The following is a 15,495-nucleotide window of genomic DNA, read 5'->3' on the forward strand; positions in this document are numbered from 1 at the left end:
ATACCTTTTTCTGAATACTCTAAGCAGCTAGAGTGGCCATTAAGTATGAATTACATTGGAAAGTATCATTGTGGGTTATTCAGTAATATCACTGTTAATGGACAGAGTGGTAAAACAGTCATTTCTTTGTTACGGAAGGATTAATAATATAGTAAAGTTCTATTCACATACTGTGCTTTTTCTTATGGTTGCAGAAAAACTACTCACGTAAACAGTTCTTTGGAGTTAATTCATATTTGTACTTAATCTTCTAGCGGATAAATCAGCTGGCACCCTCCTATTCTTGCTTCCATGCTGTGACATAGTGAGTGACAATCCATCTTTCACCATTGGCTGCCTTCTGAGAGATGCCATGCCGATGGAGAAGAAAATCATAAAATGGAATGATGTGGAAGACAACAATGCCAGACTACTTACAACAAGAAACAAAGACTTTTATGCAGTAAGCAGCTTCATGACCATTAGCTCCTCAGATTGGGAAAAACAGAAATTTACCTGCTCCATTGGCGACAAGAAAAAGCATATGAATGAAGGTATGTGTTTTACAGCCACTAAGCATAAAATACACACTGGTCTCACTGATACTATAGAATGACATAACTATGTATTTATCATTCATGAAAAGTCAAAAAACACCTGAATATAAACATGGGGCCTGATTCAGACCCACTCGCGAGCGGCTGTCCACTCGCAAGTGGGTCGATGTTATGGACTGAGCATGCGCACGACGGAGGGAGCTCCGTCGTGCGCATGCGCCATACGCGACGAGCGAAGGAAAGTCCTTCGCTCGTTGTGTCTGATCAAAGGGGGCGTGCTGTTGTCGATGTTGATTGACAGCACGCCCCCTTTGGTAGGCGTGCCGGGGGCGTGCCTCCCTGACAGGGGCGTTCCCACGGGAACGCCTCCCGTCAGAAGCCGGCCCACTGACATCACTAGTGATGTCAGTGGGAGTGATTTTGGCTCTGATAGAGCCAAAATCACTCCGGAGCTTGCGGTTGAAAACCTCAACCGCAGGCTCCGGCTCGCAATTTCGATGGTCGCGATGGTCACGACCATCGCGGCCATCAAAATGCACGCTCGTATAGCCTGTGGGTGGTGACCCACAGCTATACGAGCGTCCAGGAGGACGCTCCATTTTCATGGAGGCCGGCCCTCATTCTGAATGAGGGCCATAATCCCATACAAGCGACTTGCTATGTTTCAATTTAACAATTCTGTATGGGAAAAGAAATAGGTTTTCCCTAGTAAAATATATAACTGTCTGTGAAGATAGAATACATGGATAAGATATGCACCCAATCAGGGGCGTCTTAAGAGAGGAGGGGGCCCGTGTACACTCACCGTGCGGGGCCCCCTCCTCTCTCCCTGGTGGCTGGCAGCCGGCTGATGCGGCTGGCCAGCCACCGGAGCCTTAGTAGACTCCGGGCACTAGAGTGTGCCCGGAGTCTACTGCGCATGCGCAGAACACCGGGAAAATGGCAGCCGGTGCCATTTTCCGGTGTTCTGAGTAGCGCTGAGACCCGACGCGGGACCATGGACAGGTAAGTTATAAAAAAAAAATGGGTGCAGTGTGTGCCCCGCACACATTGCACCCATTATAGATACGCCACTGCACCCAGTACATGCTACTACTCCACCCTCCTGCAACTTCACCTGGTAATGCTACCCATTATTGCCTAACGTTGTGTACTATTATTACTACTGTTATTGCAATATATTCCCACTCATTCTACAGTATGTCAAATTTGTTATTAATCTGTTGTTACCATGTGCTTCTACCTGCAATAACCTGTCTGCTTTCCGTATCTCTCCATTCTACCCCATCATGGTCCCTTCTCCCCTGTTCTCCTAGCCAGGGCCGTAGCTAGGGTAGTGCGGCCGGTGCCATCGCACAGGGCACCACAGGGCAGGGGGCGCTGTTTGGACCTGTCAAATTTCTGTTTATTATCATTCTCACTTGTAGCTTCCTCTTATTTCATCCCCAGCATCTCCTGGCCTCTCCTATCTCTTCCCTGGCCCTTCCCCATGAGGCCATTCCCCTTTTTTGGGTGCATTATGTCCCTTTGAAAAATGATGGGGGCGCCAATGCTCTTTCTGGCACAGGGCAACAAAAAGTCTAGTTACGCCTCTGCTCCCAGCCCTCCCTTGTTCATTTCTGTGAGCTTCCCGTGTTGTGACTGTTTTCTCTCTATCTGGTTTGGAATTCCCCTATTTGTTACACTTTTACAAAATGTTTACAAGGCAAACTGTAACCTTTGTAATGTGGCCAAGAAACCGGGACACTCTTAAATTACACAGGTTCTGGAACTGAAGGGCTGGCTTCATACACACACTGTCACATTCTGGCAGGCTCATCAGCAGCTCAGCACTTGATACATTCCAATCGATACATTTAGGGGTCAATCCCATTAGGTGCGAGTTGCGAGTTTGTTTCATGAACCTGGCAGACTTCGCATGATTGCGAGCACCCGAGAATTCTCCAATATAATTAAAAATGCTTAATAGCGGTACACGCAGTGGTAGTTTGCAAATTGGCTGCAAAATTCGGTGTGAGAGAAGTGCATACAAAAAGTGGGGACACCATCATGTACCCCCCAAAATGATAATTTTGTTAACAGGACCGTATAGAAGGTTGTTTGTGGTCATAAGGAAAGTACAGAAGGTTTTTAAATGGTCTCAAACTAATTAAATGAAAAATGTAAAAATAAAGTAGGAAAAAAGGTGATTTGGGGGTACTTTGACTGCACTTTGAAAAAAAAAAAAATAACAATTATTTTTCAATTAAAAATGATTGTAATTAAATTTGACGTAATTTGAGGACATTTTTTTAACTCCAAAAAATTAGTTATAATTATTGAACTAATTAAGATAATTGGAAACTTCCAATTGCCTAATTGGTCATTGGGTGGGTGTCCAAGAGGTTCAGCATGGTGTCCCAGAATTTTAACCTTAAAATGAACATTTTCCCTTCCATCTCTCACTCTCAGGGAGGTGTGACTGGAAAAATGTGAATTTACTCTGACTGTTTCAGTGCAAGTAGCTAATTGGATTGCAAAATTAATTCGCTATGTGAATTCACAGAGGAGACAGCAACTCACACCTCGCAATTCGCACTTACAATAATTGGATTGGCCCCTTAGACTATGGCAGACAGTAAAATCAATCCACAATCTTTGATCCTGGCAAAGTTTAGCATATGGAGATTACAAACAGCAGGGGCGATTGATCGCAGGCACACTGTTACACAGTGCCCAATTCTGACGGGGAACGAGAATCCAGTCCCGACATTCCTCCCATGATGCCTGCCCTGCTAGATATGGTCTTCAATGTTGGTCTGCAGAGTGATTTCAGGGGGTGATTCACAGATTTCCAATTATTGGGAATCTGCTCATGAAATCCCTCACGCAGTTCGGCAGCAGACTGTCAGTGATTGAGGTGGAGCTGCAGCGGGGTCAAAAAATCAAATAGGGGAGCCACACCAACTGCCAGTGATGTTTGGCAGCATCTGGGGTAACAATTTGTGTGACTCCCCTATTTGAACTTTGGACTGCACTACAGTCCAACATCTGGAGCCGCCACTGTTTGTCACAATATTTCATTAGCTATACTATGCTGCACATTCTGTTATTTTTGTTCGCTCATACTCAAAATTTATTTTCTTTAGTTTCAGTTTGTAAGAAGATTTTACCGCCCCACACTGAGATCTTTCTGGCTTCATGTGGAGATAATACGCAGTTGAACATTGTATCTGTAGTTTGTCTTGTATCCGACTTTTACCCCAATACGGCCTCTGTTGTTTGGCTTAAGAATGGAAAACACGATGTTGTCAGTAACTCAGGATTCACAGTCTTGAAAGGTCCAGATGGTCTATTCTCTGGAAGGAGTACACTGAATATCAGCAGAGACAGCTGGATGAAGGAGGACGAGTACACTTGTATGGTGACTCTGAAACAGTCACCAGAAAACAGTTACATGAAAAATATTAGCAAATGTTTAGGTGAGAAAACATTATTAATCAAGTATATGAAACTATTTTTGTGCTTATCAATTATATCTAGCCTTGATTCATTTACTGTAAGTGAAATACATTTGGAGTCAATTTAAATACAGGTGAAAGTGATACGTTTTTACAGGTGCAGGGCTGCCATCAGAAATTGTGAGGCCTGGGACTGACAAAATAGGCAGGGCCCCTGCCCCCCCCCCTACTCCCTCTCACCGTACCGCTAAGTCTCATTAATCATGACTTACCTAATCACCTTGAAGAATACTCCTTTCTTATGGCTTCTTCTCCTCCAGGTCTGGCTGGCGTTGCTCCTCACTTGCCGCGGCTCCTCTGACCTCTCCCTTCCAGCAGCGTGGTATCACGCATGCCGACTCCAAAGGAAATGTTTTTTTATCGAACAAGAGCAGGTGCAAAAGCAGGATTATATAGGGGGGGTTTCTAATATTTTATATATATATATATATATATATATATATATATATATATACTAGCTGGAGTACCCGGCATTGCCCGGGATTTTAAGAATGTTTGTGTACACATCATCCTCCAACAAACTTCTTCTTAGGCAGACATCACGAAAAGTGTGACAAACTTCCCCATCCACAGTCCTAAGGTCTTCGAAAGAAGTAGGACTTGTAACAGTGTAAAGCAAACTACGGAGATAGAAGCATTCAAAATTTGTCGGCTGTACATTGTAAACACGTACAAAAGAGCTTCTGATGCTTTGATACCAGGATGACTGTGTACTTCCTGGTTGCTGGATTGCACTATGAAATGCACAACAACTACTTACAGTTCCTTGTGCAGCTGTTTCCGGTATTCAGGGTCTCCACGGTGTATAAGATTCATCCAATCGGTTTTACCCTTCAGGGGCTGAGAAAGGAATGAACCGGAAGTAGCCTCTGTGCGTTCCAAAGTGCGGTCCAGCAACCAAGGAGGTAGACAAAAAAGTTTAGTCGCCACTGTTGACACCATCTAGTTGTGTAAGCTGATGCATGAGTAAGTATAAATAAAAATTTGTGCTGCAGAGCTGCGTTTTTGCATCCCAGTATAGTAGCCAGCTTTATGGGCCTGACTGTAAATCAGATGGATCTCTCCTCATGGATGCAGATATCAATTTTTATCATATTCAGACTCATAATAAGCCTGGTTTAATATCAATAGTGGTTATAAATTTTAGAGATGTGCGCCGACCCTCGTGTTTTGGTTTTGGATCTGGATCTCCCCTGGTTTTGGATCTGAATCTGCTTTTGTTTTTTCTTCCTTGGTGTTTTGTTTTTCGGTTTTGGTTTTGGATCTGGATTTTTTTCTTAAAATATCATAAAAACAGCTAAAATCACATAAAATTGGCCTGTTTTTGTTCCTACAGTATTATTAACATTCAATAATATTTATTTCCAGTCATTTTGACCACCTCACAATATTATTTTTTTCATCTAGTTAAGGCCAAAAGGTTGCATCCAGCTAGCTGGCTGACTGAGCTAAGCGACACAGTGGGCGACACTAACATGTGGCAGTTCAGCTTCCAATTTCCAACACAGATACAGTGTGTTATACAGTGTGGGTTGGATACACCAATAGTGCACTTACTGTGACAGCAGTGTCGGCAGAGCAGGATTGCTGATGGTGTCATCAGTACATGGAATGGTAGAGCTGCAATGCTAACAGTGTCCTCAGTGCAGTGTACCGGTGGTGTCTTTAGTGCAGGGGTGCCAGCGGTGTCTTTAGTGCAGGTTTGCTGGCTGTGTCAGCAGTGCGGGGGTTGCTGACGGTGTCCTCAATACCTGAAATGGCAGTTTTGTGGTGCTGGCAGTGTCCTCAGTGAAGGGTACCGGTGATGTCAGCAGTGCTGGGGTGCCAGCGGTATCTTCAGTGCAGGTTTGCTGGCTGTGTCGGTAGTGCGGGGGTTGCTGGCGGTGTCCTCAGTACATAGAATGGCAGTGCTGTGATACTGGCAGTGTCCTCAGTGAAGGGTAACGGCGATGTCGGCAGTGCAGGAGTGCCAGCGATGTCGTCAGTGCAGGTTTGCTGACTGTGTCGGCAGTGCAGGGGTGTTCTCAATGCAGGGTGCCGGCGATGTCGGCACTGCGGGGATGCCAGCGGCGTCCTCAGTGCAGGTTTGCTGACTGTGTCGGCAGTGCAAGGATGCTCTTAATGCACGCTCCCGGCGGTCTCAGCAGTGCAGGGGTGCCAGCGGTGTCCTCAGTGCATGTGTGCTGACAGTGTCGACAGTGCAGGGGTGCTGGTGGTGTCCTCGGTGTGGGAGTGTCGGCAGTGTGGGGGTCGCTAACGGTATCCTCAGTACGTGGGGCAGCATTGCAGTGTCAGCATCGGTGGTGTCGGCAGCGGGGGATGCTGCCAGTGCAGGTGCCGGGGGGTGCCGGCGGTGTCAGGCAGCAAGGCATGGCAGGCGCCATCTTCTTTTGCTTCCTGTGTGCATATTACATGGGATTAACGCTGATTGGCTGAGAGCCGTGACAGATGGCTCTCTCAGCCAATCAGCGTTAAACCCGCTCAATACAATACCTCGCGACCCGACAGCGGCATCGCAAGGTTTTGCCTCTGGTGAGGGATCCGGGGCAGGCAGGGAGATCCGAGCTTGGCACAGATCGCCCCCGATCCCTGAAATTCCGGTGGGTTCGGTTCTCTGAGAACCGAACCCGCTCATCCCTAATAAATTCATACAGCATTTAACAGGTCCTGTAAACTCCATGTGAGAGCCATAGTAAATGATGTTCAGAGACTTAGATTATATGCTACAAAATACAATTCCATAATTCCTTAGTATGTAGCAAAACGCATGTTATAAAATCAAATTATGAAATGAAACAAAAATAACATTTTAATATTTTTATTATTGAACTTGCAGATGGCCCAAGAAGAATGGTGTCCAAATCTGCATCTAACAATAAACCAAACAGGACAATGCTTTTATTCTTCTTTGGTGTTTTAGGTGTAGAACCATGAGAGATCTTGGATTGTAAACTGTAGGCTAAATCCTTTACTAATTCCGTACCTGACCTGTAGAGGACGAATGCTATGCAAAAATTGTGTTTTTTAAGTATTTAAAAATGAACAGTAATTAATTTTCGTTTTTTTAGTTGCTCTGCCGTGTTTTAATACGATCGTATGTAAAATTTCACGATCTTGGCTTTAAACTGTGGATTTGTATAGAACGACAGAATGACAGAAGGACAAATTTTCGCTTTTATATAGTAGATATGTCTTGATAAAAGTGGTTTACATTGAAACGTTGACATAAGAGAGCACAGTCTTACCGTGATTTATTTGTTTGATTGAGAAGTATCCTTGAGTGCCTCCCAACTTTTACCTATATACCCTACCACTAAGGGAAGGACACATACATACATACATACATACACATACTGTATAAACAGACTAGCACGTATACAGTGTACACACACTAACACATATATACGCACTAACATACATACACATATACACACTAACATACATACACATATATCTACACTAAGACATACATACCAATATATACACACTAACATACATACACATATATATATATACTCTAAAGCATACAAAGTAACACATACATACACATGCTAAAACACATATATACTTATTACGTACACTTCTGATGCAACAGCAGATCGCTAATGGGGATGGGCACCATTAGGCATTGGCTCCGCCCCCATTGCGATCAGACTGCAGAGGGGAATTGCATCAGTCCACAGGAAGGGGGGCTGGCTCTCAGGTTGGAGCAGGTGCAGGCTAAAGAGTAGTGCAGGTCGGCAGGCGGTAGCAGCACCCCACCCCTTTTTCACTCCAGGGTGTACTGTATGTAGTGCGGGCCATGCGGCGGTGGTAGGAGCGGGCGATACTGGGTAGGAGCCGGCGCGGGCCCCCTCGTGTTCTGCCAGTCCCCGGGCCCGGGACTTTAGTCCCGGCAGTCCCCCCCTGATTATGGCCCTACACGGGTGTTAACTTATCAGGCATATCGCCCGATAATTTCACTTAACGCCTGTATACGGGTGTTAACTTATCATGCAATCCAATTAGAAAATTGGTGATAAGTGTTTCACCAGGTAATTCTTGCTTGCATTACACTCATTAAGTATAGGTGAAAATGGGAAAATCCTCCTGTACCCCAGAATAAAACAAACTAATATTGGATAACAGTATAGAAGTATACTAGTGACAATAATAAATGTATTTGGAGTTCTTAAATTGTGTCAAATGGCTGTTATAAGCATTTTTTTCTAACAGTGAAAAAATTATAGAAAGCAAGAGTTTTTCTACTTAAATTACTGGTGCATAAAAATGCCTGTAAGTATATATTTGTGTCATTTTAAGCCATTTAAAAAAAAACACCTCTGCACCTCCACGTGCTATCTTAAAAACACTTGTCCTAATACTGCACCCCCATATCAATTAACCCATTTTCCTGCACTTTGCACATTTTCTCACCAAAACTGACATGTTGTTATTACCCAAATTAAGCTACTTAATGTATTTTCCATAATTAATCATTAAGGACGGTGTCCCAGTGGTTCTGAATCAAGTCCCGAAATTTTTACCTTAAAATAGGGATTTTCCCCAGTGTTTCACCTGCTCAGGAGGTGGCGAAAAAAATGTTTTTTTAAATCTTATGGATAATTATCAGGTGTTAACTTCACCTGCAATTGAATTGAGCGATAACCACTTTTCACGAAAAGTAAAAACTTTTCACATACAAACAGCTTATCGCCCCTAATTGGATTCCTCCCATTGGCTGACAGTACCGTTAGAATATTGAGGACACTGGGCCTGATTCAGCAAGGAATGCAGTTTCTAATACGCATGCAATCGGTCGATTAATTTGCACTGTGCATGTGTATGCATGGCAGCGCACGTCAGATGCTGCAGTCAGAACTGCGTACGCAGATGCTACGCAGACTCTATATAGAGTGATTGACAGGAAGTGCCATTTGTGGGTGGTGATGGGGTGGTGGTCAGCGAACGCAGTCGTGCCAGTGCGCTTCAACGCCGTTGCAGGGGCATGCATAAATTATCCACTCCGTGGCCATAAGCAGCCAAAGCACTGATAGCGTGTGTAGATGTTAGTAAATTCTGAGTAAGGTCAGGGCTTGTGCAAGTGTGAGTCTGGGTCCGATGTTACTCGATCTTACCGATTGTTTCACTATGTTGCCCTAGTATACGGATGTGAGTAAGGGGAAGTGGGTGTCCTTATGTCAGGATGTGATCGCAATGCAAATGCAAACATTTAAATAGCACCGCTGATATTAGCAACTGCGGTTCGTGCGTATAAGCAGAATTGTTCCCTGTAATTTTAGGTTGGCAAGTCATTTTAAAAAAATATATATACCCTATTTAAAAGATTTACAGGCAGAAACATACACAAATCACAATGATTTGTGTATTTCAGCCAAACTTGCAGCTTTGGAGGTGAGTGTTTAATACTTCAATTTGGCAGAGAGTTTGCAGGCATCTCACCTGGGGATTGGTATGATTCAATCCCGATGCTGGAAGACCGGCAGTGAAAATCCCGACTGGTAAGTATTTTAAGTATTTACTAACCTAACCCCCCCTAACCCTAACCCTCCCTTAGCAGTGTCTAACCCTAATCTCCCCCCCCCCCGCAAGTGCCTAAACCTAACCCCCTTCCCCGCAGCATAACCCTAAGTCTCCCGGAGGGTGACTAACCCTAACCCTCCTGGTGGGGGGTGCCTAACCCTAAGTCCCCCCCGGGAGCCCCTAACCTAACCCTCCCCCCTGCACGGCTGTCCGCGCCCGCCACCCGGCTTACCTTTGATTGGTATGCCGGGCGTCAGGCTCCCAGCGTAGGTAAAATGATAGGAGTCGGGATTTTGATGCCTGTCATTAGACCCCTGACGGGATTAGACAGTCGGGAAGCCGGCAGTCGGCATATCGACCATCGGCTTCCTGACTGCATCCCCTCACCAAAGATTGTCATCTCAATTCTTGGTAAATTTGCGAGCTGTATCTTTTAGGTGAAAAGTACTTCCGAGTTTGCCCGATGGTGATAATACTCGAGTTTACTATCTCACCCGAGTTTTACGAGTGAGAAGAGAGAAATCTCTCTCTAACTCACCCGACTTTGCCTTTATTCAATTTGCGACTTAAAAATCATGCCTAAACTCTCCTGAGATTGGCATCTCAAGCAATCTCGATTCTTAGTAAATTTCCCCCTTTGACTCTGTTAATGGCATGTGATGGGCTTCATAGCTGTGCTCTGGGAACATTCTTTCTTGAACTTTGACTATTGGCTTTGGATTATGATTCACTCTGCCTAATTGTTACTACCCTTCTACACATGGATTGTGATTTTGTGCTGGGAGAACTAAATACCCTTAAGTGCAAAAGCGTGGAGAAGTGGACCAGTGGAGAAGTTGCCCATAGCAACCAATCAGCTCCTACCTATTATTTTATAGACTGTACTTGATAAATACTACTTCAATACTACTTCAAAGCTAATTGGTATGCATGCATTAATTTAAAATGAAAACCTATATATATTTATATATATATATATATATATATATATATACAGTATATAGTTTTACACCTAACAGCAGTGGGCCTTATTCAGAAGTTGACGCTAATCACGTCATGTCTGCTATTTTGTACACAGCGGTTCTGCAGTTATGCAAATAGCATCCGCCAGGATTTGTACAGAGATGCCCATCTGCGGCATCTCTGATCAATTGCTTGCATACAAATGAGCAGCATTGGTCGTACATTGATCACACCATCGATCCTCTGAGCAACCTTATTATCAGGCCACGCTTACCTGCCAGGTCCCGGTTGCGGCTGTTCCCCGCTGCTCCTGCCTCCCGTCCGCGATCTGTGGCTGCTTTCTCCTCATGATTCCCACTGCGGCGGTCTCCCCATTTGTCCCTCTGCTGGCTAGTTCACGCTGCAGTCCGCTTCAGGGGGTCCGGTCCTTCCAGGTCCAACGGTCTAGGGGGCTGCCGTGACACCTTGTCACCTGACTCCACTGTAGCCAATGACAGAGCTACTATATCCCACCTGACATAATTCAACCTATGAAAGGGCAGCCATAGGTATAAAAGGGATCTCTGTGTCAAGGACTGTTGCCTGTGCAAATTCATTACTAACTTCGTCTCTAGGCACCAGTACTGCAGTCTGTGGTCAGACAGTGGAGAAGTAGCCCATGGCAACCTGACTCCAGTTGCTGCAGTGTATGCCGAGCCCAGCTTGGTTATTGATTTTTACTCCAGTCGCTGCAGTGTACGCCGAGTTCAGCTTGGTTATTATCTCCGATACAAGTCGGAGCAGCATACGCCAAGTCTCAGCGAGGTCTTCATTTTGGGAACTACTCAAAGGAGGCTTTGCCGTGCTCTGCTTGCCTACTTCGGCTTTACCTCCAGTCTCTGTCAGCCACAGTCCTCCTACGTCTTCAGGATTCCCCTCGTTTACCTCTAGATCCATTCCTGTAATACTTATGAGAAGGACCTATATTCAGCCTCATACCGCTGCTTCAGCCTCTACTCCTGAACCTGTCCAGGGAACTCCATCCTTGTTAGATCCCGTGACACCTGTGGTTGCTCAAAATGTCTGTCGGAAGTCAGTTGAAGGAGCCATATACAGATGCAGTTGCAGGCTGAGACATGTTCCCAAAACTGTCACTACATGCGTTTGACTCGCCACTCCCACCTGTTCACTGACTGTCACTCATAAATCCTCACTGCACCGTCAGAAATCCATCGGGATTCATGTGCAGTGTGACTCAGATGCATGCTCAGTACATAATAATCACTCTGCTCTGCACATATCAGCATTTCCTCCACCTCTGAATCAGGCCCAATGTCAGAGGTCAAAGTGGGTCAGTATAGGAAAGTATGCCATACCAGCATGTCCCCCCATGGCTAACTCACTACTTTATTCATCAACTGTCACAGACTCCAATGCACAACCAAAGTGGAAACGTTATATAAATAGGCCCTTAGTGCATTTTGGTCCCCATAAAAATGGTTGCTGCCTCAGTAATTGAGATATAATGTAACAACGTAAAATGACTATGTGGGCGATATTGTTTACATATTTTGGAATCACTATTATATTTTGACCTTGTACTGAAGATCTTCAATGCAATAGCTTGTCTAGGAGCTTTGGACCTGATTCAGATCCGCTCAATAAGGCGCGATCACTTGCTGTGAGCGATTTTCGCCAATCTACGCATGCATGTAATTCGTAGTGCGCGTGCGCAAGCCATTCATAGTGATCTGATTTTTGTTGCTCATAAGCCACTATCAGGTTGCTGCTTTGAGTGACAGATAGTGCCGTTTGTGGGAGGTAACGGGATGGTGCTTGTGAACGGGGGAGTGGATGTGCGAACGCAGGCGTGTCAGGCCACCAAAACGCCGTTCAAAGGGCATGCATAATTAGCAGAGTAGCGTCATTGAACACGTCACCTGCATGTATTTCAGCCCGCACTGATCGCAGTGGTTACGGCAGGGAAAGGCAACCCCAAGGGCTGCGAGCTGCTCCGATGGCTCACAATGGTCCCAATTAATCAGACATTTCCCGGAGATGACGTGTGTTGCGAGTGGCAAGGGGGCATCTTCAGACACTTTGACCAGTCTTTGACCATCACGACCATCGGGCTTGCGACGAGACCCTGCGGTAGGGTCTTGCTGCCGCAAGCCCAGGAGTGATTTTGGCTCTATCAGAGCCAAAATCACTCCCACTGACATCATTACTGATGTCAGTGGGGCCGGCTTCAGACGGTAGGCGTTCCCATGGAAACGCCACTGTCTGGCAGCCACGCCCCTGGCACGCCCACCAAAGGGGGCGTGCTGTCAGTCACCATCGACAGCACGCCCCCTTTGGTGCGAGACTCGGAGCGACAGCTTGGCTGTCGCAGTCCGGGTCTCGCGCATGCGCATGACGGAGCTCCCTCCGTCGTGCGCATGTGCATTGGGGTAACATCGACCCGCTAGCGAGCGAATGACCCCCTCAGAGCGAGCGCTCTTTCAGAGCATCCGGCTCTGAATCAGGGCCAGTGTGCACATAAGTATGAGTGATGTTGAGTTGGATGCATTTAGATAATATCTACACTTGCAACTCTGAGGGTGTGTTGATGAAACTGGAGGCTATGCAGTGTTGGACATGTGTAGCTGTTCCCAGGTTTCTCTTTTGTACCTTATGTAGTCCTGGTGCAAATGTGCACTTGGTCAGTATTAAACCAAGAGTACAGATAGGGTGCAGGTGCACCATACGATTGCATAACTCTGCATGCAAGCAAATATACAAATGTTTCTACATTCATGCAATGTGGGAGGACATACAACCAATTTTCTGCAAACTCTATCAGATCCTATTTGTATATATACTGTAATTACATAATAATAAGAGTTGGGTACGGGATCCCGGAGGTTGGGATGCTGGAGGTCAGAATACCAACAACAGCATGCCGACAGTCAGAATCCCAACCCAGTTAGGTAAGTGTCCCAACCCACCTTTCCCGTAGTCTAACCATCACCTCCTGCAGCCTAACCCTAATCCCCACCACCTGCAGCCTAGCCATAACCGCACCTAACCAGGGCCGAAACTAGGATGTTTGTCACCCAGAGCAAGACAGTAATTTGGCGCCCCCCTGGTAATTCCCCCATAGTAATGCCCCCTGCAGCAGTGCTCCTATAGTAAGGCCCCCTTCAGCAGTGCACGTATTGTAATGCCCCATGAGGTAATGCCCCTGTAGTAGTGCCCATATAGAAATGTCCCCATAGTAATGCCCATGTAGTAGTGTCAATATAGTAATGCCCCTGTAGTAGTGCCCATAAAGTAAGGCCACTGTAGTAGTGCCCAAACGGGAATGCCCCTGTAGTAGTGCCCATATAGTAAAACCCCTGTAGTAGTGCCCATATAGTAATGCCCCTGTAGTAGTGCCCATATTGTAATGCCCTGTGTAGTAGTGCACATATGGTAAGGCCCCTGTAGTAGTGTCCATATGGTAATGCCCTTGTAGTGCCCATATGGTAATGCCCCTGTAGTGCCCATATAGTAATGCCCCTGTAGTGCTGCTTACAGAAGAAGAAAAAAACATTACTTACCTTAAACTCCACTGTCCGCCACAGTCTGGTCCGCCCGGCTGCTCCTCGGAACTATGGGAGAGATGTCATGACATCTCTCCCATAGTGCCTGTGGGGAGAGCCGGAAGCTGGAGTTCAGGAGAGAACTCCAGCCTCCAGCTACCGCGACGTTGCAGGGAAGGAGCTGGGCGCCCGCTTGTAATAAAATCTCAGTGGGCATCCGGCTTGGAGCCTCACTGCCGCGCGGGCTAGAGGACACTGGAGCCGGGTGCAGTGACGCACCCGGTGCACGTGCACCTCCAGCCCCCCCTTAGTTGCAGCCCTGACCTAACCCTAACCGTCCCCCCCTGCAGCCTAACCCTAATCCTCTATCTGGTGCCCAACCCTAACCCTCCCCCCTAACCCTTATACCTACCACCGAGATAGTAACTATATCCCAATAATAGAGATGTACAGATTGTCAAATTTTACTTATAGATAACTGACATTGAGTTCAATTTAGGAAATGCCTTTAATAAGACAGAATACATATTTTATTAAGGAATAGTCACAGAAGAATTTTGCTCTGAAATTTTGATTGAATTTGATTATATATCTGTCCACAGCTTGTCAAGGCAGCTATGTGACACCAGTCATCGACCTACAACTACCCAGCAATGAAGATTTGCTGTATAACAATGGCACAATTATTTGTTCCATTTTTGGTGTCAATTTGGATTCCAGTCAAATATTTTTAAAAATCAACAGTAAAAAAACTGAGAAACAAGGCACACCTACCCTAAATGGGAATAATCAAAGAATGACATACAAGGTTAGCCATGAAGAATGGAAACAAATAAGCAAAGTGTCTTGTGCAGTGAAACAGCCCTGCTCTAAACCAGATGTTGAGAAAGAAATTAAAGTTGGTAAGTAAAATGTCCAATAAAATTTTAGTAGAATTGGGGTTGTTATATGAGCTATATAAAAGAGTAAACCGTTTAATGAGTCCAGAATTAATAAATATAAATTAGTTTTGTTTTTAACCTGTTCATCAGTCTAATGGAGGGTACACACGGAGCGATCAGACAGATCAGGCAACAATAAAGATATCATTGTCTGATCGTCCTGCATGTGCTGGATGTTCCATATCGAACATCCAGCACATGCACCAACCCCCAAACAAATATACCGTCCCCTATAGTAACCAGGCTAACCTGGTCGATATCGACCAAGTTGGCTTGCATGCACAGGCAATGGTCGATATTGATATCAACCATCGTGCCCGCGCATCGACCATCGTTTGGGGGTTGGAAGGGGCCAAAAAAATTATGATATTAATGATATAACGATGAACGATATCGTTATCGTTTATATCGTCCTACAAGATCAGACCGTGTGTATGCACCATAAAATTATAAAATGTAAATGATGTTAAATAGTCTGTTTGTTCTCCTG

The 15,495-nt window shown here is 45.4% G+C and overlaps 1 protein-coding gene and 1 gene segment (V, D, J or C); both read left to right on the forward strand.

Annotated features, from left to right (window-relative positions):
• The window catches only part of LOC148526588 (Ig heavy chain C region, membrane-bound form-like), a 506,994-nt gene that overhangs the window by 24,000 nt on the left and 467,499 nt on the right, over positions 1-15,495 (forward strand).
• The window catches only part of LOC148526589 (uncharacterized), a 74,419-nt gene that overhangs the window by 23,486 nt on the left and 35,438 nt on the right, over positions 1-15,495 (forward strand). The window contains exons 2-4 of the mRNA XM_088470293.1: positions 255-533; positions 3,665-3,997; positions 14,676-14,966. Of these exons, the coding sequence (XP_088326419.1) occupies positions 255-533; positions 3,665-3,997; positions 14,676-14,966 (903 nt within the window). The remainder of the gene's footprint in view (positions 1-254; positions 534-3,664; positions 3,998-14,675; positions 14,967-15,495) is intronic.

The sequence above is a fragment of the Taudactylus pleione genome, unplaced genomic scaffold (genome assembly GCF_031769625.1).
Source record: "Taudactylus pleione unplaced genomic scaffold, aTauple2 ptg000095l, whole genome shotgun sequence".
NCBI classification, from domain to species: domain Eukaryota; kingdom Metazoa; phylum Chordata; class Amphibia; order Anura; family Myobatrachidae; genus Taudactylus; species Taudactylus pleione.